The following is a 25,755-nucleotide window of genomic DNA, read 5'->3' as shown; positions in this document are numbered from 1 at the left end:
TCCAACTTGAAGGGGAGTATTAAGAAATATCTTTGTAAATATTTGTAAATCTTTACTTGCCTAAATTAGTGTAGGTCAAATCCCACTAATATTGGATCACGGCTTCAAAGCCTAAATAGTAAGAGTGATAGAAGGCTATACCTGTATATATGTACTGTATTATTTGACGTTTGGAATACAACAAAACACTCAACCATTTACTTTCTTGAGAAAATTATGGCTAGCCAAATTCCTAGTTGATTGATTGATAAACTGTGGGATACCTTTCATATTAAAATGTTATGTTTCTTTATGTTAAGTACTTTGTACAAATGGAATGGCTTGTATTTAAAGAGCAAGTGGGCAAATGCATGTGCAGTATTGGCAATGGCATGGTCGTCGTTTACTTCATTTTTACGTCCAAAAAATAATTCAAAACCAAAGTGGTCCACCGAGGGTTTGCACTAAATATGTGCAAATTTATCAAATTCAATTCATTAATATATTTATAACTACATAACTTTCTAACTTGTTAAAAAATTAAAACACAAACAAACAAACAAACAAACGAGGATTCAGTTTAGTTTCTAGTTTAGGATTCAGTTTAGTTTTTTTTATTTTATTTCATAAGATGTTGGATTTATATGAATCTTATATTACGGCTTTAGGTCTTTTTGGTGCTCTGCTGGCTGGATCCAGTAGAGTTTGCCTTAAAACTCTTAAAATTAAATGATTCATGGCTGCCACTGCCAGACTGCCAGATACGGTGAGCTGTGATTATGTCTTTCTTTCCCTTCCCTCTGTATTCTTGTCCAGTTGATTGATTGATTGATTGATTGATTGATTGATACAGTGTGACAATTAATGATATGTTTATTGAATTTATTGGAAATTGGAGAATTTACATGACCATTCATTCCTTGTTTTGTTTGTGAGTTGATGATGATCTTACACCAATACACACAACAAAACAAGCTCCATTAGTTGTAGTTGTACATATTCCTGATCTTGTAGTAAACAAGGATGAGAAAACCAATGATCACGCAACAGCAATTCAAGATGCAGCGAGCCGTGGGGCTTCGAGGTTCGCCCAGCTGCTGCTGTTTCTGCTTCTCCTCCAAACCTTCATCCCTCTCCCTGCCATTAAAATATCTATTCTCACTTCAAAACTAACCAAAATTCTCAATGTCATATTATTAAACAGGAAATCAAAGTAGCATAACACAATATTATGCATGCATGCAGTGTAATTAAGCTACTAATCTAAATAATTATGAAACCTTGGTGTTGGAGTGATCAGCTGAGGGATTGGTGAGGTTGGTGGTGCAACTGGGGTTGGTTGGCCAGCCGCAGTTATTGCCTTGGCCGTCGGTTGTTCGAAACCATCACTTGGGACACCTACATTCCTTGCCTGCAGTACGAAGCACACACAACTTTTTACTGCCTCATAGTAAGTATATGTATAATGTATTATGTATGTATGCATAAATATAGAATACTGCAAAGTCCAAATCCAAGCAGAGTTAGAGTAGTGGACTTACCAAATTCCTAAAGAGGAGACTGTAAAACATATGAATGTATGTTTGATTGGCAAGCTTTTGCTCCTTTCTCAACTGCCTCCAGAATCCATAAGTGGATCCCATGTTCAACACTTTGTTTGCATATATCTTCCATGTATAGCTGCAACCAAAAACAAAAATATATGACATTCATTCATAAAACTTTATGCATTATTCTAAGTAACTAATTACCATTCGTATATACGCTGCAAACCGGCTGCTGACATCTTGTTCCAATATTCCCCATCCGTCTTGCATTTCTCAAAAAAGTCGGCAATTTTGTTGCTGGATTCATCACCATTGTTTGGATCGATGTGGAAGCCTGATACTCCATCAACAATAATTTCTGCAGGGCCTCCTTGGTTGGTTGCAAATGTGGGCAAGCCACAGTTCATGGCCTCAATCACTGTTAAACCAAAAGCTTCGTACAGTGCTGGCTGCACAAATGCTCCCCTTGTATCTGCAATGCAGCGGTACAGCTCTCCGTTGCGATATCGATCAGTCTGAGCTGCTATCCATCTGAACTGACCAGTCAGTCTGTATTCTTGTACCAAGGCATGTACCTTCTTAATTTCTGCAATTTCTTCTCTGTCTTTGGATTTGGATGGGTCAAAGAATCCTCCTACTATAACAAGATTGACCAAACTCCTCAGCCTCTTGTTCTTCCCGAACCATTCAACTAGTCCTGAGAGGTTCTTCACTGTATCCAGTCTTGCCATTGAGAAGATGATGGGTTTCTTCTTGTCTGCCAAATATCCTCTGTTCCAAGCATTTTTTTTTAATTTATAATTTTGTAAGAGTTTGTTGTTAGCCAATTGAAAAGAGTAATGTGGTGGTGTAGTACAACAACTGTGTGTGTGTGTTGACAGACTCTTCAGTAAATTTTCTCACTTGTAGACAGTGAGAGAGAGAGAGAGAGAGAGAGAGAGAGAGAGAGAGGGAGAGAGTTTAATTACATGTGCTCATCGTTTTCCGCCTTATTGTAGAGCAGTTCTTCAATGGCAGGATGAAATTTGGTAAAGCGTCTCTGTTTCTCGGAGCAGGGAAAGTAGACAGATTGGTCAGCCCCAGGGGCCGCAATGTTGAACTTTGGATCAAATACATCAATGCCTGAAACTACTCGATAAAGTCCTGGCATTGTAAATGCTGTATGGCTTTCATACTGTCCAGGCCGGTCCTTGCTGCATACATGAAGAAATAAACACACTGATTATGATTATGAATGGTATCATGGAAGTAGAGCATTTGGCAAGAAAGACTAGTGCTACTAACCCTCCGGCTATTTCTTGAAAGGTGCTCGTTATGACAAAATCAGCTGAATTCATAGAGATTATGTCAGCTGTGAACTGACAAGAGAAGTGGTACTTTGGATCAAACTCCTTCCATTTGGCATCTGAATCTTCGTACTTGGTCTTTTCTAGAGCATGAGCGATTGTTCCCTGCAGGACAGATGTTCAGAACATGTTAATTTCTGATTCAAAGTAAAATTAATCTGTTTTTGAAACAATTATTGAAGGCGGGAGAGGTGGTTGAACTCAGATACCTGAGTAATTCCAAGTTTGCCAGCCGTCAAAGAGGCCACCAAGTTTCCATCACTGTAGTTCCCAATTATGAGGTCTGGTTTGCATTCCATGCGTTCTAAGATCTTTGCAGTTGCATCCTAATTAACAATGAGAACAAAAGGAAAAAAAATAAAAAATTTAAATAAAGTTGTACAAGTTGGTCCAAAAATAAATGATACATGTATGTATGTTTAATGTATGTATTTATAGGACAGAAGATTGTGAAGAAGAAATGATACCTGTGCAAATGTCTCAAGATAAGGGTAGATATCAAAACGAGAAAGCCATTGGCGGAGAATGCCTCTGTGTGTCCTGAATGGGACCCTAAGGATGTGGGAGTGCTTAGTGTTGATGATAGCTTCCAACTCCTGGTTGCATTTTGTTCCTCGAGCATCTGGTATGAGTCGTGTCACCTGTGTACAGCGTACGTAAGTATATGATCATGTAGGTATAAGTAAAAATGAATTAGAATTGCAAGTTGCAAGACAACAAGGATCATCAGTTGTTTGTTTATAACAGTAGTCTAGCTCACCACAAGAATCTGTGGCTTGACAGCAAGGCCTTGCTGCTTTATTCTGAGGAGCAACTCTTCCTCTAAGGCTCTGACTTGATCAAGAATATAAACCACCTGGCCGCCAGTGTCGGGCAATCCAAGAACGTCAGACTGACCGAAGTAGCCGTGAGGAGAGAAGATGACGATGTTGAATGTGTTAGGAAGTCTGCTAAAGAAACACTCCAACTTGGCTGAGTCTGGTGCTTGGAGCACTTCTGAGAGCATCTTCATTGTCTCTCCAACTCTTTCTGCTGTATCCCCCCATCCTTTCTCAAAACCCAACTCCTTTAACCTGATCATCATCAAAACTATTAATATATATATATATATATATACGTACAAGTGAGTCCTAAATCCTAAAATTTATTAAATAATTAAGGTAAGAGCGAGAGAGACCTGTGCTCAAAATTCGGAAATGGTGTGTCTTTTGGGAGTGTAGACACAACTACTTCTGCTTGGATCAAGGCTGTTTGAAGTTTTGCAACCGTATTCAGAGTTTCGTTGATCATAAGATTCTGGCATGTATACATAGATAATTATAATATGAGAAGAAAATACAGGCCACAAATTGAAGATGGAGTAATTAATATTAAAAATAATTAACATGAAACAATGTAATGAGATCAAGTACCTCTCCATGATAATGAAGTTGTGACAAGTAGTCAAGCAAGGGTTTGGCATAATCGGATGAGTTGGCAGTAGCCAGCCTTGAGGAGATTAACTTTAAGATAAAGTTGAGACCATTCCCGATTGAAGAAGGAAGCTTCATGCGAGGAGTGGCGAAGTCAATGCCTCCAAAATCTATTTCCAGAGCATTTTCATCATTGGCCCTGTGGAGTGCAGTGCAAAGCAATGCATGCAAGTAAGCTTAACTCAATATAGCTGCAGCTTGCAAAATATATTGCACATACAAATACAAATACAAATACTATACGTACCAGTTATCGTCGAATATCATTTCTTTGAACTTCAAGTATTCGGAAGCAGTGATGCCATCCACTGCTAGATCATCAGCATTCACCTTAACAAATTCCCAGAAACCAGGATTCGGTCTTACCGCAAAAGCAACATACGGTGGAACAACAGCCGCCTCCTGCGCCAGTTCATGTTTATTGTAATTAATTCAAATTCAAAATTGCATGCCCGGATTGCTATATATAGCCTATATATGCATCATTGTATGATAATATGTATACCTGAGTGGAGCTGATGATGTAACCAAGTAATCCCTCCAAGACCTTGCTTCTTTCATGCTTGTCTTCTATTGATTTTTCCAACTCCTCCATTACATGCTGCATCTTCATTAACCTTTTCCCCATTGCAACAAACCTTTTTGTTCCCATATACATAAATTGAACAAGAAGATCAGCATCAAATTTCGCTAACACACACACACATATGTAATATTATTTATGTATAATACATATTATACATTCTCGATCAAATTAAAATAAAGAACCTGGCAAAACATTTCTTCATGTGGTAGCGGCTCTGTCTCAGTGCATCTGGCATGGTTTCTGCAATCGTATCAGATCGCTTCAAGGCCGGGGTAGAAGCCATTTATGAAATCAACAAGGCTTAAGGCAAGGCAGTAACAGTATTACGAAAAAAGAAAAGAGAGACGAATATTCAGTAAACTAAAACAAAGATAGATATACAACCAATATTCAAGTTGGTTTGATGTTATGAAGTTATAGGGAACTTAATGTATATATATTATATGCATGGCTGGCTGGCTGGCTGGCTGGAAGTTGCCACGGGAGGGGAAAGAAAGAACACCCAGACTTTATTCTTTAATGTCATTTGTAGGAAAGAAAGGAATTTTTAAGATTGGTTAGAAGCTAGCAAATCGGATTTTGGCCTTTTTGTGTGTCTCTGCCTGTATCTAATCTTTAAAGTGGAGGGAAAGAATCTCAAGTAATTCGTTGTTGGGCTTTTCCGTAACGTGTGTATTTTGATTCTTTACTTGTTTGTTGTTTCAATCTCCAAGGTTACATACACGTTGTCTCAAATTGTCTAATCTATGCGCACTCCTTCATTCTACTTGTACGAGCGAACGAGCGAGCAACACCACATCAACCTAATATCATTTGATTGAGCCATTCCTTTTTTAAGAAGAAAATAAAAGTATCTATTATCCTACTTCTTTCCTCTATGTTCACCGATGTTCTTATATTTCACGTACAAGTGCAGGATGGTGTTTTTAGAGTCAATTGTTTTTCCCTTTAGAATTTTTCTTTTGAATGTCATCTTTGCAATGCTAATCTCTAATTTTAAATGCTCGAATCATGACACCAAGAACAAGAATCCACTTCAATCAAATGTTTAATCATCTGAAAAAACAAGAGCAGAGCAATGCATTCATTTCCAAAGGTTACTTCCTACATCAGATTCAATTTCAAGTCTACCAATTGTTTTTCCTCCCTTTCAATATAACTGAAAGCCACTAGTTGTCCAATTCCATCTCATGAAACATATAACTAAACTAAGCATCCCAAAAACCAGTTGCAATGGGAAATTTCAGATTCTTGACCACGACACCTAAAGAGAGCACCAAGCCTATAACACCCTCCTCCGCAAATTCCAAAACGACATTACAATGCGTGCATCTACTACATTCTTATGGGGCATTACCAACTTAACTTCTACCAAGGAAGGCCCCTCTAACAGTAGAACATAACCCTTTTGACATTTTCCTTGAGGGCTGGCAAAGGCCTCACAGCAGCATTTGCACCTGGTGCCCGTGTGCTACGTGCACCCATGCCCCCACGTCCAGGAGCACCACTTGTCATCGATCCACTGTCTGATGTCTCTGGTTCCATGTAGAACCGAGCTCGAAACGCAGCAAGATGGGCATAGTACGCGGGAGGAACTGCCAATTAAAGACTAATCAGCACAGTATTCACATAAACATGAACAACAAAATAAATAAAAGCAGTGGATGCATATTGGCTCAAACATGTATACAATTGTGTGAATCAGCAGTGAGAGCTTACCAATGGAAACCGAACGAGTGCATCTTGCATATCTGCAGGAGTTCAGAAGGTCAACTATTCAGTACTAGATTTAAGGCATAAAAAATACAAAACTACTTGCCAATAATTAAAATGGTTGTTTAGGGCATATGGCATGGGGAAAAATCAGCACGCTTACGTATAGCAAAGATTATTTGTGAGTGACTGCAGTGCATCAGCTGTAAACTTGTTTTCATCCCACAACACATGGTAATGAGCTGGACGGCTTGTACCCTGTCATAACACATTGGCAACACATTTACAAACATTCTCCTTAAAAAACACACACACACACACACTCAAGAGAAAACACAAGGAAGGCACGTTGCCTGAATTCCTGCATGACTGCACAGGTAGAAGTCAAACTCCGTTGGATGACAGATTTTGGAGTCCACAACCGTACCTGAAGAAACAATAGGGTGAGAGTTCCATAACACAAGCATGAAAACTGAGCTACATGGTTAGAACATTTCATATTTAAAACGATTAATTACCAGGTAAGATATTCCCACTCCTGTCAACTGTATTGCGGTCATGATGGTTGTTGGCAAACAATCTTGTATGATGACGTTTCTGAACCACAACAAAAGTCACAGGAGGCTGATAGTTTGGCTCCAATGAAGCACAAGCCTGAAGAAAAAAAAAATTGACAAGAGGAAAGACAGATTAATACACGACAATAGATAATCGAAGATTAATCTCAACAATATTAGCTTTACCTTACGAATTGCATCAAGTTCATATAGTAGAACTTGGTAGAACTGCCCCTCACTGACACCATCCCTGAAAAAACAAAGGTGTATGCATACCATCATTAGACATAGGAGAAGTACATAAGATGCAAACAATGGCAAAAGGAGTTTTCAAAATGCCTGTAAAATATGATGCGCTGTGGCTTCTGCCCTGTTGCTCTACGAAATGAAATAAGCAGTTCCCTGCATTAATAATAAAAAAAAATTTAATTCAGTTCTTCAATTCCTAAGAATCCATAGTAAAAAAATAACAAAAGTTTACACAGGGAGAGAAAGAGAGAGATTGACTTTATCATTCCACCAGATACTGTCCCCCTCGCAGGATCCTGCCAGGTTTTAAAAAGATCTTGGATGAGCTCCTGGCGATGGGCTTGAGCACAAACCAAACCAGCATACTTAGTAATCTCAGGCCAGTCTTGAGAAGCCACAACCTGTGTTATAAAGAAATACATTTGAACAATTAAGGCCCAACTCTAAATGAATTCAAAACAAATATATCTACAAGCTCGTAGATATGTTTGATAACATACAGCTGCAATAGATGGGCTTGAATCCTCCCCTGGATGAGGATGGGTAACATCAGCACCAAAAATTATCGTAGGCCGGTCGCTGACTAAGGGAATACGTCTTGACAGTGCATCAACAAGCACTGTGTTCCTTCCCCCAACCTTTACATTTATCTTCAATGCAACATTTGCCAAATATTGTTTACTCATTCTAAATACATGTTTCGTCAAACAGCACTGGGATACCAGGCCAAGATCCGTCTCACAGATTCGTTTCAAGTCACCTGGATCAGATATCATAACATACATGAGTCAAAAACTTTAGGCCAATAAAAGTCTACAGATTATTCTGAGGAAAAATAATGAGGGAATGGAGTCAATTGATTTCAAACACATACCATAAAGAGAACCATTATTATCTGGCAAAATAACAACAAGCAAGTCAAGCTCCTTGCCCTGGACCCGAAGCTTAGTCATCGCATCATGGTACCGAGTTTTCAAGACCTTCTCCACCTGATCAGGTCGAGCACTGATTGGTGGAAGAACTGGTTCTGGATTAAAAGCCTAAATACAAGCAACATTTCAGCAATCAGGAATTTACAAATATAGAAACTGTAAAGTATAATTAAAGCCAGCAGAAACGCATCGTACCATGCCAGAAATGTAACACATTTGGGCAAGTTCAGAACAGAATCCACGGGCCACACTGTCTTGGACATTCCTTGAGAAATTAATGCAAATCCAATTGTTTACTTTTCCCCCATTAACCATTTTCTGCAACAATAAGAAATGGTCTGTAATAATTCAACAAGACATGGGAATTAAAGGAATTAAAAAACTCGATGCATAGATAAGTAAACAGGCCTCTTTGTTCTTTGGTCGAAAAATAGGGCACAACCACAAGGCATTGACCACAAAATTAAGCCAATGTAATCAATGGTCTAGAGGGGTGCCATCAGCACTGTACAGGTGAAACGTATACTGCATACAATAATATAACATTGATGCAGAATATTACCTTATTCATCATGTTCCATTGTCCAACTTGGGGCAAGCAATCCTTTTCCCTTCCAGTATCATGATATTTAAGCTGCAAGACAAAGGTCAATACAGATGTACCATCCACAATACATTTTTGGACAAAAAAACAATAACAGATCTTACCCAGGGTGGAGGAAGAATGCGAGCTTCAACCTGAGCCAGATTCTCACTAATTTTGATTCCAAATTCCTTTGCATAAGGATCTTCATGGTAAGCATTATGACGGACAGTCTGTGATATTTGCATAGACATAAACGTGAGAACTTAAAATATCACCATCAACAGAATTTCAAGATAGAGCATAACATGCCAATAAAATATCAAGTAACACCAGCACTTAAATTCTGACACAAGATACAAAGTTAAGGATCACAAGGTGAGAGCATCAGAATCAACATTTTGTAGGTGAATTCCGGGAAATTATCGAATACCAAAGCAATAAGTATAGGGCTCATAAATCACAACTTCTTGAAAGAGTAAGCCTAAAGTATTACTAGTGACATATGCAACACCAGAATAAGCCAAGCTCAAAAGAAACTCGATAGCAATAAAATTAAGGGAGACTTTGGAAAAAGCCAAAGGAGAGAAAATTTTTAAAAGAAGCCAAAATGGACAAAATTGCCCTTATTTATTTTTGGATTTCCTAAGGAATCCTTTATATTTGCATGTCTTTGATTTGAAAGTTGAGAGGTTTTTCTGTCTTTTTTGAAAAAGCTTTGGCTTTTTCCAAAAGTGAAAGTTTTTTTGTGGCTAAAACCTAAATTTACTTAAAATTAATTCTTGTATGTCGAGATATAGAGGGAAAGAAGGAGACAGGGAAAGGGGGGAGGAGGAAAGAAAATAGAAGAAGCAAAAGATAACGCACCCGCATGATATCTTGTTCTCTGTCGTGAGGGCGCTGACAGGTCACCTTAAGCAAAGCAGTAATCTGCCTCTCATTCAATCTCTTAGAGTACCTCTGCCCTTCGACAATTTTACAAACCTGAAAGCAATGACTATCTATTAGCATGCATATCCCCAGAGTATTACAGGCTAGTAATTATAGCAACGACTCACCTCCATGGGTAAATAGTTCGGTCGCTGCTGATTTCCAACTTGAAGGCAAGGCCATTGTGTATGTTGAATGACAAAACCATAGGTTTCATAGAAGTACTCGACAACAGATTTCATAGTTCCTCTTTCATCAACAGGAAAACTGACAAGACAAAAACACTATGTCAGGGAAACAAGTTTCATGCAGCTCAATGTGATCTTAAAAACAATGACATTGAGAACAATACAAGCATATGATAGCCTAAGATACACTATCGTCATTAAGAAATATAATACGCATTTTCTGCGCAAAGGATGCATTCATCTATGTGGTATAGCCTAAGATACATGCATCTCAATGTGACCTCAAAAACAACATGACATTAAGAAATATACAAGCATATGATAGCCTAAGATACTAATACTCACGTCAATTCTCTAGTTGCCTGCGACGTTAAACCAGATATACGGTATTTTCTGCGCATATTTCCTCGGTGTGTTACTTCAACCTTGACTCCACGAAGAGCCTTTTTTATCTGTTTACACAAGTAAAATGTAATGTTGATGACATATAATATATAAAATTAATGGGAAATTAAATTGTACATTCATCATGATACATGCACCTTCAACAGAATAAGATTTTAAAAACAATATAGTTTTAAGAACATAAACCTCTTACAAAACTACATGAGAAACCCCAGCCAAAAAGTTTGACACACATGAAAGTTAATTTAACAAACAAAAAGACAACGAAAAATGGAACCAATTAAACATACCAACACAATCATTATCATACTTTGGAGCAAACACTCAGAAGAGAAACAATCAAATTACCAAGACGAAGACAATGAGCAAAACCTAACCTTTACGCGATCAGAATCGGAAAGTGGCCTATGTGTAACATCCCGATTCAGTAGCTGAGTTACAAATTCAATAACTGGTAATGGCTCAATAAAGGCAGTAGATGACATATCTGGAGAACAGATAATTTGTGAGCAAAATAGTATACACGTCAGAGCAAGGAGTGTGGAATAACTATGCAGAGAAACACATCACTATTACAACAATCAAATTCATGAAAGTAGTGCATAAATAATAATACATGTAAAGATAGCATAAGACTAGGTACCAATATTCAGTGACAGCCCCATCTGAGTTGGACGAATACTCTGATAGAAACCGCGCCAACTTTCCAAACCCTCTCCAAGTGACTGTCTTCTGCCCAAATCAGGGGCATAAAATGAACGGCCCACAGGACAGTACCTAAAACCGAACAGGACAAATTAGCTCTCAAACAAATCAAACAAGAATGTGTCATCATGTCATGAACACAAATAGAAGAAACATCGCTTACCTAGAAGTAGGTAATTCACGTAGAACAATGTCCAGAACCTGAAGCGCCTCCTGAGGTGCATCAGCTTGCCTCCCTTGCAAAAAGAGACCTAAATGGTGCAGGTCAGCGCGTGCAGCAAACTTGATGACCACTCTGAACTCCCTCTCTCTCCTGCATCAAGAAGAAAACCAAGATAAAATAAATGGTAAAGAAGAGTGCACGCATAATAAATATGCAACTAAAATTATGAGCAGCAGTACCTCTGTCCACCTGGTCCATCGTCTTCATCAATGAGAATGATTTTGAACTCCTTTGAAAGAAAAGGAAGTGGTCCAGCAGTATACAGGCTCTTTCGTCCATCATAAGCTGGAAGACGCTTTCCAAGATGGGATTCCCTATACAGTTTCACTAGCTGCTCCATCACAGCACGGTTTACACCCCTCGATGTGACCTCTGGAGTAATAGTAACCTAATATGTGTAAGAAAAAGAATATATTATCAACTGTCAAACAAGTACAATATAAGAAGACAGACACATAGGACGAAATAGCTCACATCATATTGGTGGAGATCTTTGTCTGGCAGTTCAGCAAAGAAATGGTTTGCCTTGACTGTACACCTTATGCCGGTGCTACCCTTACCAGGGCGAAGAGGGAACCTGACTGACTTACTTGAGGGCGCTGGCGCCGCAGGTTGAATAGCCTGTGAAGGTGCAGTCTCTTGCTCGATGGAAAGGTCCTCAAACTGCACCACCACTTCTGAAGGCTCGGGTGGCTGGGACGATGACGACGAACTCGCCTCATACGCAGGCTGAGGGGTGACCCCAGCTTGATAAGGAACTGGGGTTGCTTGGTGCAGCTCGGGGAATTGTGGTCTGGCTGGGCCACCCGGAGAAGGTGGTCCTCCACGACCACCACTGCCACGACCACCTCCATATCCTCCACGACCTCCTTGCTGAGTGGGCCCTCCCCTTCCCCTGCCTTGATATTCTTGGGGCCCACCATACTGCTGCTGTTGTGGCACTCCACGGCCTCCACGACCCCCACCATAGCTGCCTCCACGTCCTCCCTCATAGCCTCCACGTCCTCCCTGGGGACCCAATCCCCTTCCACCTTGGTAGCTTCCTCCACCCTGTTGTTGTGGTGGAGTCCTTTCAGCAGCCCGCTGAGAACCACGACCACTACCCCCAGAGGGTTCATGCGACTCAGAGCTTTCACCTCCACTAGGAAGTTCAGTTCTCCTCTTCCTCACCATAATGATTTCTACACAAAGAGAAAGCAAGAATGCATCAAAAGCAACACTAGCAAAGAATAAGCTACAAACCCAAAACAATATAATGACAGAGCAAAAGAATAAATACTCTAAAAGAAATTAATGCATAAAGTAGAGCCGCAAAGCAGGTTAGGGTTTTCCATAAAATCATTTACAGACGTATATACAAGGGCTTTCAAAAGGCTGGAAGTTACATATCTAAACCAAAATATAATTATTAGCCAGAAATAATAGCAAACAAACAAAAACTATATCCATATATGCTCTTTTATTTGAGTTTTTCTTCAAAAAATTGAAATAAAAATCTTCAATCGGACTGAAAAGTAAGGAATATATTTTTCCTGACGGGCCGTTTTTGAAAGGGTCTTGGAATTCCGAAATGACTAGAGTGTGTATATCCACTTGGTTCTCTTCTACACCACTACAAACAAATGGGTGGGTGTTTGCTATTTACTTCACAACAAGTGGAGTGATCATTTCGAAAATCCATAATGTAGTAGGAATTTCATGTAAAATTATGTTTCTGAAATGAATACAACAAAATATGAAAATAAAAACAGAACAGAAAATGGCTACTTTGATACAAACCCACGAACTCTAACACCAAAACTCAAAGTTCAATAGCAAACCCAGAAAGAAAGAAAAAAGAATAGAAAGAAGAAATCGAAATACTCACTATAAACCCTAAAAAATCAACTTATTATGAGGCCAAACAGACACCTATGCTTCCCAGCATTGCCAAAATGCACGAGATCTAACGATCTAACAAAACAAACCCAAATAAAAAGAGAGCGACGACAAGGCCTTACGGAAAAACAAAATACAAAACAAAAACGAACAATGAAAACAGATCTTTGCGCCAGAGACTGGAGCCAACACCAATTTATGGCGAAAGAAGTGCAGATCCATACCACAAATTTGCAAAGAAAGTGAAAAGTGAGAACGAAAATGAAAACATCAACGAAAAAAAGGGCAGTAAGAAACCCTAAAAGGACTCGGTTGGGGTGTTTACCGTAAAAGCGGAATACCGATGAACGTCGTACAAGACCACAGCAGTGGTTGCTTTTGGTACTTCAGAGGGCGAGAGAGAAGGATGAAAATGGAAAAAGAAAAGGGGCTCCCTGCCCACTCGATACTAACTCTCTCTCTCTCTGTCTCTCTCTCACTCACTTGAATATTCTATATAGTTATGCCGTGCCTGTGTGTTAAAAAACCCAAACCCAACCCAAAGCAGCAACGCGTTTCGCAATGTGCTTTTATATAACCCCACCGAGGGGTAGGTCTTTCGAAATGACCACTGCGTCCTTTCTATTAACCAAATACTCCTCTTCTATCTTTTTCTTTTTTTATACTCTCTTCTATCTATTTAATTATTCAATTGCGATGCTTTTATATTTAAAAATTTGTGTTATAGTCAATCCTGGATTCTTTTATTTTTCTTTTTCAATAGAGTATTTTCTTAAAGGATTTAATTCCAAACTAAACAAACCCATCGTATATATGACCCGATTCATTTTATTAACGGGTTGACATAAAACAGTCCATTAAGTTAACGGGTGAAAAAGTCTAAACATAAACACTACTTGCAAAATTAATGTGTCATCTAAAATGAGTCATTTCATCCATTAAGACAACAAAACAAATATTAGTTTGACACGACCCATCAAACAAATGTTAACACCCATTTCACCCGTAATAAAAAAAAATGAAATTCACTAAACTACTAAATAATTTTTTTAATATAATTTATAATTAAAAGTAAAAAATATTAGGTATTATACATAACGTGTTCACATGAAACAATCTGTTATTTTAGTGGGTAACTAACGGGTCCATCCTTTTATCAATATTATCTAATAAGTTGCATATGAATCCACAATTTTTCATACATAAACCGTGTTAATGAGTTGGGTACAATTTTGTTAAGTGTATATGAGACGTTCTCCAATAAATAGATTTAAAAAAGGCATGAAACTCTGCATTTAGTAGAAGTTTAATGGTACATTTATCTCTACGTAACTTTTAGTAATGAGATGAAATCATGAATGGTAAAAAAAAAAAAAAACACAGTAAAACGTATTTCAATTGACCGCCCTAATTCACATATGATTCTTTTTTAGTAAATGCGATTGGGTGCGAGTTTGGGGGGCGAGATACTTGTGGATTTTGAACCTCTACTCATGTGAGCGGAGTTGAAAGAAGTAAACCAATTGAGCTAAGTCTATATAACTAGTACAAAAATGAAATCATATCCATAACTTGCCAACCCAAAACGAATCTTGCGCTGGATTGGTAACTGATCCATAAGGGAAAATTAGAGGGAGAGTTGGGAGGTGAGGGGGTTACTACTGGCATGTGTAGCATTGATAGTGACATGGAAAGATGAAAATGTCCATATAGTTTAGATTATTGACCAACTTTGTGACAAGGATCATCACAACACAAGTTAGAATATTATTTGGCCTTGGTAACCACACAGTCAAAAGTAAAAAAGGATCAAAGTGATTTGTTATGGAAGTTAAGAAGACCTAAATGACGTATATTAATATTATGCACGGAAAAAGAAAAATGTTAAGACTGAAACTTCAATCTCTAGCTTGCTTGCTTCGACGACCCCCCAACCGCATGCATGCTGCAAATATAAACATGGTACGTGGGTGGCGGCGCATGCATAAGTTAAGTTCATTGGTTGGGTGGATTTTATTTAGGGCTTAATTATTTATTGGATGATATAATTATTATTCATGGATCCTCCTACGCTACAGATGGTTGGTCGTCGGAGGATATAAATTAAATTTTAAAACGGTGAAGAGAAAGAAGAGGTGCTGCTGAACCTGATCGCTATAATGATTAGAAGATAAAATGTCTACATAGATAGTGACGTGGCATAAGCAAGCAACGGGGGAAGAGATATATATATATATATATATAAATGAGATTATTAATTAATTTATGAGAAGGAGATGGTCAACGGGGAGTCGTTCAGTCCACTCAACAACTCCAATTCCAAATCACAAGATTGGCCACGACCCGCGACCCGTCTCGATAGTACACCACAGAGACAGACACAGACAGACAGGGCACTGCACTGCACAACCCAACGCCCGCCCAATGTCCAAAGAACAGAGCCACACCACGCCACAGACGGCTTTGTTTTCATTTCTACTCGATTTGCGACACAAACCGCCACTTCGCCCACTTCGAACCCCCTCCCTCTTCTTTTCCCTGACATTTGTACGATACTAACGGACTGATGCTTTCTCAAAATGACCAATATACCCATTTGCCCATTGGGCCCCTCGCTCCAATTGAGCCTCAATCGAACACAACTATTAATTATATATATTGCTAAACAAACAGTGTCCAAACCAAACAAAACTACTCGTCAGTATTTGTACACTTAAACCCAATAATAATAATAATCTAATTTAATCAGTGCAGGCAGGCAGGCAGGCACAGTCCAGATACCATCTCAGACAGCTTCAAGCTTTTCCAGTTCCATCAGAGGAGTCACCAGCACCCGGTTCAACAAAAAACATTATCAGTTCACAATTCACAAGGCCCAGCCCAGGATAAGTCACTCAAAACAAATATACATTGTCATAGACAAGCAAAGGAAAGGTCCCCCTGTCCCTGTGGAGGGACAGATTATTCAGCATCTCAACTCATGTATCACATACTTGAACACATCACCAGCCAGGATGATGCGCAGCAACTAGCAAGCAAACACATACATCATCATTACTTACTACAACTATATTATCTTAACTTAATTACAACCATCAAGTGAAGTGAGTGCCCATTATTATTATGATTACTGCACCAGGGTTTAGGGCCCAGGCCAGACAATCTATCCCTAACAGTAGAACATAACCCTTTTCACATTCTCCTTCAGAGCAGGTAAAGGCCTCACAGCAGCATTCGCATTCGGTGCTCGCGTGCCCCGTCCAGCCGTGTACCCACGTCCAGCATTCGCACCACTTGTCACTGACCCCCCTTCTGACGTCTGTGGTTCCAGATAGAACCGCGCTCGGAATGCAGCAAGATGTGCATAGTATGCAGGGGGCACTGCCAAATTACATAACTCATCAATTTTACCATTGACTAATAATTGTCACAAAATAACAAGCATCAAACACAAATGCATAAGACTGAGGATGTGTGTTTTGTCACTTGTGTGTTTATTTGAGAGAGAGAGAAAGAGAGAGAGCTCACCCACGGAAACAGAACGTGTGCACCTTGCATATCTGCATGAGTTGAACACAATCATTAACCCCCCAAAAAAGAACATAACCAATACATTGAACACGAAATTAAGAGATATATCAAAAACTTACGTATAGCAAAGGTTATTTGTAAGGGTCTGCAATCCATCAGCTGAAAACTTGTTTTCATCCCATAGCACATGGTAATGAGCTGGACGGCTAGTGCCCTGTTTGACATGATGACTACCAATTTTAATAACACTCCCAAAACTTTTTAGAGTATATATAAACATAGAATTAACCAATCACTACCTGGATTCCAGCATGGCTGCACAAGTAGAAGTCAAATTCAGTTGGATGACAGATTTTGGAGTCGACAACGGTACCTGTAAATTAATATCATACTGTTTTATATCACATACGTATGTTCTGAAAATCATGGAAAAAAATTTCAAATCAAGCAGAATGAATACCAGGTAATATATTCCCACTTCTGTCAACAGCTTTGGGGTCAGAATGGTTGTTGGCAAACAACCTGGTATGATGTCGCTTCTGAACCACAACAAAAGTCACGGGAGGCTGATAGTCAGGCTCCAAAGAGGCACACGCCTGAGTTTACAGAGAACAGAAATATATACATTAAGATGAGGAAGTGATTGACTGACATTTATCAATTTCCAGACAGCTGCAAAACTTAAAAGAAATTTACAATATATAAATGAAAACTTGAGAAATTGATAACTTAGCAAAGTAGATTTACTTTACGAATGGCGTCAAGTTCATACAGCAAAACTTGATAAAACTGGCCTTCACTGACACCATCCCTGTAAAGCAATAAATAGACCATTAGATAAGAAAAAGAACGGATGAAATGCAGTGGCAGCATAATATAAGACGTGCCTGTAAAATATGATGCGTTGAGGTTTCTGCCCAGTTGATCTACGGAAAGATATGAGCAGTTCCCTGTATTCAAAAGAATAAATATAACTCAATCCTACTACCCAAAACACGTTTATTAAAAAAAATTAAATTAAATAATCATAATGAAGACAGCTACATACTACAAGAACCTAAACGAATGAGAGAGTCATACTTGATCATGCCACCAGACATTGTCCCTCTTGCTGGATCCTGCCATGTTTTGAACAAATCTTGGATGAGTTCCTGTCGATGGGCTTGAGCAGAAACCAAACCAGCATACTTTGTAACTTCAGGCCAATCTTGAGAAGCCACAACCTGATTTTTAAATTAAAATCTTGAAACAGTCAAAAGCTACTCAAGGTGGAACAGAGAATAAATTCATATGCAAGCTAAAGCACATATGTATGGTCAGTAACTCACAGCCGCAATTGATGGACTTGAATCCTCTCCAGGGTGAGGATGGGTGACATCAGCACCGAAAATGATGGTAGGCCGGTCGCTGACTAAAGGAATTCGCCTTGACAGAGCATCAACTAGCACTGTATTCCTTCCCCCAACCTTCACATTAATCTTCAATGTTACATTTGCCAAATACTGTTGCTTATTTGTCTTAAATACGTGCTTCGTTAAACAGCACTGGGAAACAAGGCCAAGATCTGTTTCACAAATTCGTTTCAAATCACCTGGATAACAAATCATGACATATTTAAGTCCAAGTTTTTTAATGCTAAAATTAAATAATGACAACTTTTGAATAGGCATAATGTGGTGAATTTAGTTCAAGTTGCAAACCGTAAAGAGAGCCATTATTATCAGGCAAAATAGCAATAAGCAGCTCAAGCTCCTGGCCCTGTGGCTGGAGTTTGTTCATCGCTTCGTGGTAGCGAGTTTTTAGGGCCCTCTCTACCTGATCTGGACGAGCACTAATAGGTGGAAGAACTGGTTCTGGATTAAATGCCTAGAGGGAAATCAAACACTAACATGAGGCATCTCAGATTTAGAAGAGAAGGGAAAAATATAAGAGCATCACAGGCCTCATACCATGCCAGAAATGTTACACATTTGAGCAAGTTCATGACAGAACCGACGGGCAGCAGCATCTTGCACGTTCCATGAGAAATTTATGCACATCCAATTGTTGACTGTGCCCCCATTAACCATTTTCTGTAACAATATATAGTAAATAAAAAAAGTCCAAAGAGAATAACATAATCTCTCTATTTTGACTCTTACGGAAGTTTACTAATGACTTCAACAAAAGGCAAAATCATCTTCCTCCCTCCTGGGGAATGAAAAAAAACACACGCACACACTAACACACAAGAAATGTATTAGGTTATAGAAAAGCAAAATCATGCACGAGCAGTATCAATTAAACCTACTCAACATGAAAGTGACCAATTAGTGGCTAAAATAGCTACATTGCTCAACAGGCAAATGTCACCCATCAGAAAAGCTATATTTAGTGCATGGCTGAATCAACAGCCCCCGACAAATTACAACCATGGGTTGTAACACTTGTTATTTGAAAACCCACTGGAACTCAACACAAAAAATATATGCGTTTTAATTGCCAGCATATGATAGGGCAGGATAGCATGTGCAAGGCCAACCAAATCAGCAACTGATGTAGTTAGCAACTTAGTCCAGAAGAACCAAAATTTCAGACCACATGCCACTCCAGATGTGCAATCCACTTCATATTGCAGAGGTGATAACTCTTAAACAGAATCTTGACTAATGATAGTTGAAACCCAGCAGCCGACCAGTACCCAAGACCATTATTGTTCCACAAGCAATTTCAAAACAAGCCATAACTTTGCTAAATTTCTAATGATCACCTGACTCATAATATCTGTGGCTTGTCTTGCACTTTCCCTTTATCTCCACCCAACCGCCAAAAGAAGAAAAAGAACTGGGAAAAAATTGAAATACTTGCTTTCCTTCACAATGCAAACACAATGTTTCTTGAACCCACCACCACCTACTTATTTTAGTTTTACCAATTAATTTCTAAGCCAGTGCTACAGGATTAACAGGAACCCCTAACATCTCCATCACAGGGAAACAAACATGCTAATGTAGCACAAAGTTGATAACAGATTTCATAGGACGCGGCCAAATTAATTGGGTACGCATGCAAACAGATACATATAGATATCCAGCTTCATCTGTTCTTAAATTAAAGAGGTATTCTAAATAAGGAAACCATAAATCTATGCAAAAGATACCTTATTCATCATGTTCCACTGTCCAACGCGAGGCAGGCAATCTTTTTCTCTACCTGTATCATGATATTTAAGCTGTGACACAAGATTCAAAACTTAATTAACATCCAAATAGTGAAGGAACAAAGGATGGCACCAGTTAGAAAAAACTATTAGACAGCAGAAAATTAAATATCTCTTACCCTTGGTGCAGGAAGGATGCGAGCTTCAACTAAAGTGAGATTCTCACTTATTTTAATTCCAAACTCTTGAGCATAAGGATCTGCGTGGTAAGCATTTTGACGAACTGTCTGAGGAGTGAAAATTTCAACCAACACATACCAAGTGAGTATATTTTACATATCAGTCCTATGGAGTGTCAAACATCAGGTGACAACCTTTAATTTCACTAAAATAAAGAAAATTTCCACAATATCAAACCTGCATGATATCAAGTTCCCTTTCGTGAGGACGCTGACAGGTCACCTTCAGCAAAGCAGTAATCTGCCTCTCATTCAACCTCCTTGAGTACCTTTGACCCTCAACAATTTTACAGACCTGAACACAATAACGGCCTATTAGCATGCTTTCCCAGTTTATAATGACCAAAAATAGTTACAGTTATTTACCTCCATGGGCAAATAATTTGATCTTTGTTGATTTCCCACTTGTAGACAAGGCAGTTGGGTGTGCTTAATAATGAAACCATAGGTTTCATGAAAGTACTCAACAACTGATTTCATAGTACCTCTTTCATCAAGTGGAAAACTAAACAATCAAGGAACAACATCAGAATAAATTTTAAAAAAAGTTTTGGATGCATCTGATATGAATTGGTTTAATTTTAAGAATCAGCTACAGATTTCATAGTACATCCCTCAGGTGAAAAACTAAGGGCCTGTTTGATAAAGATTCTAATTTTCAGTTTTCTTTTTCTTATTTGAGAGACAAATGAGAGAGATGAAAAGATCATAAAGGTGAAGAGAGGCATGAGAAATGTAAAACTAAAAACTACTTAAATTGATTTTAGTTTTTAACTTATACACCATTATAATTTATATGTATTTTTTCTCCTATCACACGCATCTCTATCATCTCTCTTCTCGCTCACTTTCAAGTGTATTATTTTTGTTCTTTCACTTTCCTCTTATTTTTTCTTCTCTATCCTTCCACTTTTGACAGGCAAGGCCAAGCCTATAAAAAGCACATCCATAATTTAGGATCAACATTGATGAAATTAGGCATTTAGGGTGGGGGCACTAGAATCGGCCCCAAAGTATGGGGGTTTATGATATTTTCTTAAAATATATAATCTTATGCAAACATTAATCCTCATGTTTCTACATGGACACACGTAACCAATGAAGACATAAGATGTCAATACTCACGTCAGTTCTCTTGTTGCCTGCGATGTCAAACCAGATATGCGGTATTTTCTGCGCATATTTCCACGGTGAGTGACCTCAACCTTGATTCCTCGTAGAGCCTTCTTTATCTGTTCATGCACAAATAGAAGGCTGTGATTCTGATATCTGCTATAAATTAAGGCAAAATTCAAATTCTCCATAGACTCTGTAGACATCCCATCCAAAAAGTTGCACAAAACAAACAAGATCACTTTGTCACAATGAATATATTAGCCTTTATTTATTTATTTTTTTTTTAGAAGGATAACATGAAAGTTGATTTTGACACAACATAAGTAGAAAGGGAAAATAAGAGGGAGCTTCTCCTGCGGGATCCTACGCCTGCGGGAAAATAAATGGACGTTCACCATTCAAAAGGTGTGGCATAAAACATGATCCAACACAAGCACAATGCCACCGTGGAAGCTCTAGGAGAAATAAAAAAATATAAACCAAAATTATCGACACAAATCATCACAAGCACTGCAGACAGAAGTATCAAGACCAAGACAGTGAGAAAAATCTAACCTTCACCCGATCAGCATCAGACAATGGTCTAGATGAAATATCTCGATTGAGCAGCTCATTGACAAATTCAATGACCGGCAGTGGCTCAATGAAAGCCGTAGAGGACATATCTGGACCATTGATAATTTTGTCAATGTAACATAAAACATGGCAGTGGAAGAAAATGTACACGGTATGCATCACTTGTAGGACAGTCAAATTGATAATAGGTGGTGAACTGGAGAAGGAAAAAACTCATGATGATTGCGTAAAATTTCAATTAAAAAACTTCAAATATCAGGTACCAATATTCAGAGACAGCCCCATCTGCGTTGGACGAATACTTTGATAGAATCCACGCCAACTTTCCAAACCCTCACCGAGTGACTGCCTTCTCCCCAGATCAGGGGAATAAAATGAACGCCCCACAGGATAGTAACTACAATCAATCAAGACAACACAGAGTTAGCTCTAGAACAATGTCAAAGTAATGTGCAATTATTGGCATGTATTGGGCACAACTAGAAGATAGATATTGTATACCTAGCAGTAGGCAATTCACGCAGAACAATGTCAAGAACCTGAAGGGCTTCCTGAGGAGCCTCAGCTTGCCTCCCCTGCAGAAAGAGTTCTAGATGGTGCAGGTCAGCACGTGCAGCAAATTTGATCACCACTTTAAATTCTCTCTCCCTCCTGCATCAAGAAGATGAGTAAGGAGACTGTATACAAAACCCATGTACAAATACAAACTGATCAGTGAGCACTGAGTATCCCACCTTTGCCCGCCTGATCCATCATCGTCATCCATAAGTGCGATCTTAAATTCTTTTGATGAGAAAGGAAGTGGCCCAGCAGTATACAGACTCTTGCGCCCGTCATAGGCAGGGAGCCGATTTCCAAGATGGGATTCCCTGTATAAATCCACCAGCCGCTTCATCACAGCCCGATTCAACCTCCGTGAGGCAATGTCAGGTGTAATTGTAACCTGTCAATAAGTAATATATGCATTTGAAAGCAACAATGATCAACATAGGTTTTAGAATAATATCAGAGGGATAGAGACATAGATGGAGTGTAAAAGAACTCACATCATACTGGTGCAAATCTTTGTCTGGCAATTCAGCGAAGAAGTGGTTTGCCTTGACTATACATTTTATGCCAGTGGTGCCTCTGCCAGGGCGAAGAGGGAACCTCACAGACTTACTTGAGGCTGGAATGGGTTGAATTGCATGGATAGGAGCAGGAGCAGGAGCAGGAGCACCTTCTTGCTGGGTAGAAATCTGTTGAAAAGGCTGTACCAATTCTGAAGACTGAGGCTCATAGGGCGTATAGGGTGCATAGGCTGTGGGGCCTGTGGGCTGAGGGGTGACCCCGGCAACATATGGAGCAGGGGTCGCTTGGTGCAGGTCGGGAACTGATGGTCTGGCTGGGCCACCAACATAAGAAGGTCCTCCTCCCCCACGGCCACGACCGCCGCCGCCATGACCGCCACGACCTCCTCCTGCCTGAGTTGGGCCTCCTCCTCCCTGACCACCCCTGCCCCTACCTCGATATTCATGCGCCTGAGCCGAGGTCCCAACATAACTATATTGCTGCTGTTGTGGCATCCCACGGCCACGGCCGCCACCACCACCACCATAGCCTCTCTGGCCTCCTTGTGGTCCTTGTGGTCCTTGTGGCCCTTGTGGTCCTTGTGGGGCCCAGGCTCTTCCACCTTGGTAACTTCCTCCTCTTGGTCCTTCATTGTGTTGTTGGGGTGAAGGTGAAGGTGAAGGTGAAGGGGAAGTCCTTTGGAAGGCTTGATCACTGCCCCCACTACCTTCCTGAGGCTCGGAGCTTTCACCTCCACTAGGATTTTGAGTTCGCTTCTTCCTCCCCATGATGGTTTCCAATTATTGATGGCTGACTGCAGAGCGTGTGCACAGTACACAGATCAAACCATAGTTGATTTGGAACTTACCCACTCTAAGAAGAAGCTCAAAAACTATTTGAGACTAAATAAGCAAGAAAATCAACATTCAAAGACACTTGAGACTGAAATTCATGGCCAAATCGAGCAGACCCATACATATCGTCGAATAAGCAAAGCAAATACTTTATATAAGCCTTTAAAATAAGAATAAAATAAAATAAAATAATTAAGAAAAGCAAAAACAGAAACCCCTATGCAGGGGGAGAGAGAGAGAGAGAGAGAGAGAGAGAGAGAGAGAGAGAGAGAGAGAGAGAGAGAGGGAGAGGTTGTATAACTGACCTTAGAAAATTGAAATGAAACGGCAGTTCGTCAGAGGAGCAATTGCTTTGCTTCTTCTGGTTCTGGGTTCTCTCTCTTCTTTCTCTTCTCTTGTATTCTCTCTTTCTCTGTGAGAGAGTGAGGAGTGAGAAATGAAATTTTCCAATGAATATGATGTGGTACGATACAAAATATATTATTGTAGTACAATATGATTTTTTTTTTTTATTTATTTTTTTTGAGGGAAGAGGTAGACGTAGAATTAGTATTACTTTAATAAAATAAATATATATATATATATATTATGTAACGGTATCTTTAATTTTAAAACTTAGTGAAACCCGCAATTAACAATGACCGCTGGTAGGTCTTTGAAAATGACATCTCCTCCTCCGCCAGTGAAAGGCGGCAAGAAACCACCTCTGGAGTCTCGTCCTCTCCTTTGGTGCTCACTTGTGCACACCACCACCACCGCCAAGCAAATAATAAACAAATAAAATAATTGGAAACCAACAAAGCGTTTATGTCTTGGTTTGGGTGGCATTAATTGGGGGTGAGTGAATAAACTAATTTTAAATTATATTCTTAGACAAATATAAATTAAAACAAATACAGTATTTATTTGTTAACATGATGAAGTTGACTCCACTTGATTTCTTATATAATAATGTGATTCAAATATGATAACAGCTCATTTGGTGCGTGTCAATTCACCTCACCTCAACTTCAAACTTGTTCATAAATAGAATTATATATATTAACATCTATGATAATTCTTTTCTTATAATGTTAAGAGATATAATTGTCAGCTCCATTATTGTAGTGGTCATTTTGTGGCTAGTTTATATTAGCCCTTTGTAGCTAGTGCCTTTTTTGACTGAATTATGAATGCAATTATAGAATTTCTCAACAAAAAAAAAAGATACATAATTGTCATACGTCGTCATACATAGAATATTCTATCAGTCCCATAGATCATACACCATAATACAAAAAGATGTAGTACCACCATCCACCAATAAATGGAATGCACTGTTATTTCCACCTATATTTTCATATAATTCCACCATCATTGGGGCGTGGTGGATGCTACTCTTTTTTCTTCTTCTTTTTTTTGGGTTATAAATAATGCATTCTTGTGGTTGTGGGTTAGGGTTGCAGGAGCTTGGATATGCAACACAACAAGTATAACTCGGGTATATAGAGAATGAAAAAAGCGTATCTTCAGGTTTAAGGTCATTATTGAAATGGGTATTGAGGTTTCAATTTCATCAATATGAAACTCAATATTTTTTTAAATCTGACCAAATTACGCCCTATGTCAACTTCACCGTTTGATTTTCTATTCAATTGATGACGTGGCAAGTAGAATACTCACCTTTTACTCTAAGAAAACAATTACACCAGCAATCGATATTCCAATTAAAGCTAGCTAATGTCATATTTTTGTTTTTATTTTTGTAAAAACCATGTCATGTCATGAGTTGTTTCTAAAATAATAATAATGTTTAGGTTAGATGGTTAACTTTTTCTATAAATGCAAATATATTGTATATATATATATATATATGTGTGTGTGTGTGTCGTATGTATCATGAATGTACGTCGCCTGTAGTACATGTATTTAATGTGGTTAGATGAACTTTTATATATATCTATATAAAAGATAAAGG

At 38.9% G+C, this 25,755-nt stretch overlaps 3 protein-coding genes across 3 annotated transcripts; all 3 read right to left on the bottom strand.

The window, feature by feature from the left end:
- On the bottom strand, positions 835 to 5,347 carry LOC18777229 (sucrose synthase 6). Its single transcript, XM_007210316.2, has 14 exons — positions 5,113 to 5,347; positions 4,850 to 4,982; positions 4,592 to 4,746; positions 4,285 to 4,483; positions 4,050 to 4,168; positions 3,633 to 3,945; positions 3,340 to 3,513; positions 3,082 to 3,198; positions 2,811 to 2,977; positions 2,495 to 2,719; positions 1,731 to 2,297; positions 1,521 to 1,659; positions 1,260 to 1,390; positions 835 to 1,116 (listed from the first exon to the last, which is right to left on the bottom strand). The coding sequence occupies exons 1-14, from the start codon at positions 5,211 to 5,213 to the stop codon at positions 960 to 962; spliced, it is 2,697 nt and encodes an 898-aa protein (XP_007210378.1). The 5' UTR covers positions 5,214 to 5,347; the 3' UTR covers positions 835 to 959.
- On the bottom strand, positions 5,966 to 13,837 carry LOC18777234 (protein argonaute 1). The gene is made up of 22 exons (XM_007210348.2): positions 13,619 to 13,837; positions 11,890 to 12,596; positions 11,595 to 11,803; positions 11,356 to 11,505; positions 11,131 to 11,264; positions 10,865 to 10,974; positions 10,428 to 10,534; positions 10,023 to 10,161; positions 9,832 to 9,948; positions 9,090 to 9,197; positions 8,944 to 9,015; positions 8,577 to 8,699; positions 8,324 to 8,489; positions 7,950 to 8,209; positions 7,708 to 7,850; positions 7,540 to 7,602; positions 7,387 to 7,450; positions 7,162 to 7,297; positions 6,997 to 7,070; positions 6,807 to 6,901; positions 6,650 to 6,681; positions 5,966 to 6,525 (listed from the first exon to the last, which is right to left on the bottom strand). The coding sequence occupies exons 2-22, from the start codon at positions 12,586 to 12,588 to the stop codon at positions 6,317 to 6,319; spliced, it is 3,210 nt and encodes a 1,069-aa protein (XP_007210410.1). The 5' UTR covers positions 12,589 to 12,596; positions 13,619 to 13,837; the 3' UTR covers positions 5,966 to 6,316.
- On the bottom strand, positions 15,915 to 24,435 carry LOC18776972 (protein argonaute 1). The gene is made up of 22 exons (XM_007210353.2): positions 24,104 to 24,435; positions 22,941 to 23,758; positions 22,629 to 22,837; positions 22,396 to 22,545; positions 22,158 to 22,291; positions 21,874 to 21,983; positions 21,328 to 21,434; positions 20,569 to 20,707; positions 20,381 to 20,497; positions 20,143 to 20,250; positions 19,964 to 20,035; positions 18,774 to 18,896; positions 18,525 to 18,690; positions 18,153 to 18,415; positions 17,905 to 18,047; positions 17,712 to 17,774; positions 17,572 to 17,635; positions 17,285 to 17,420; positions 17,124 to 17,197; positions 16,944 to 17,038; positions 16,822 to 16,853; positions 15,915 to 16,674 (listed from the first exon to the last, which is right to left on the bottom strand). The coding sequence occupies exons 2-22, from the start codon at positions 23,730 to 23,732 to the stop codon at positions 16,463 to 16,465; spliced, it is 3,309 nt and encodes a 1,102-aa protein (XP_007210415.1). The 5' UTR covers positions 23,733 to 23,758; positions 24,104 to 24,435; the 3' UTR covers positions 15,915 to 16,462.

Source organism: Prunus persica, chromosome G5 (genome assembly GCF_000346465.2).
Source record: "Prunus persica cultivar Lovell chromosome G5, Prunus_persica_NCBIv2, whole genome shotgun sequence".
Classification (NCBI taxonomy): domain Eukaryota; kingdom Viridiplantae; phylum Streptophyta; class Magnoliopsida; order Rosales; family Rosaceae; genus Prunus; species Prunus persica.
Note: the sequence above shows the minus strand (reverse complement) of the source record. Positions and strands in the feature narration are given on the sequence as shown.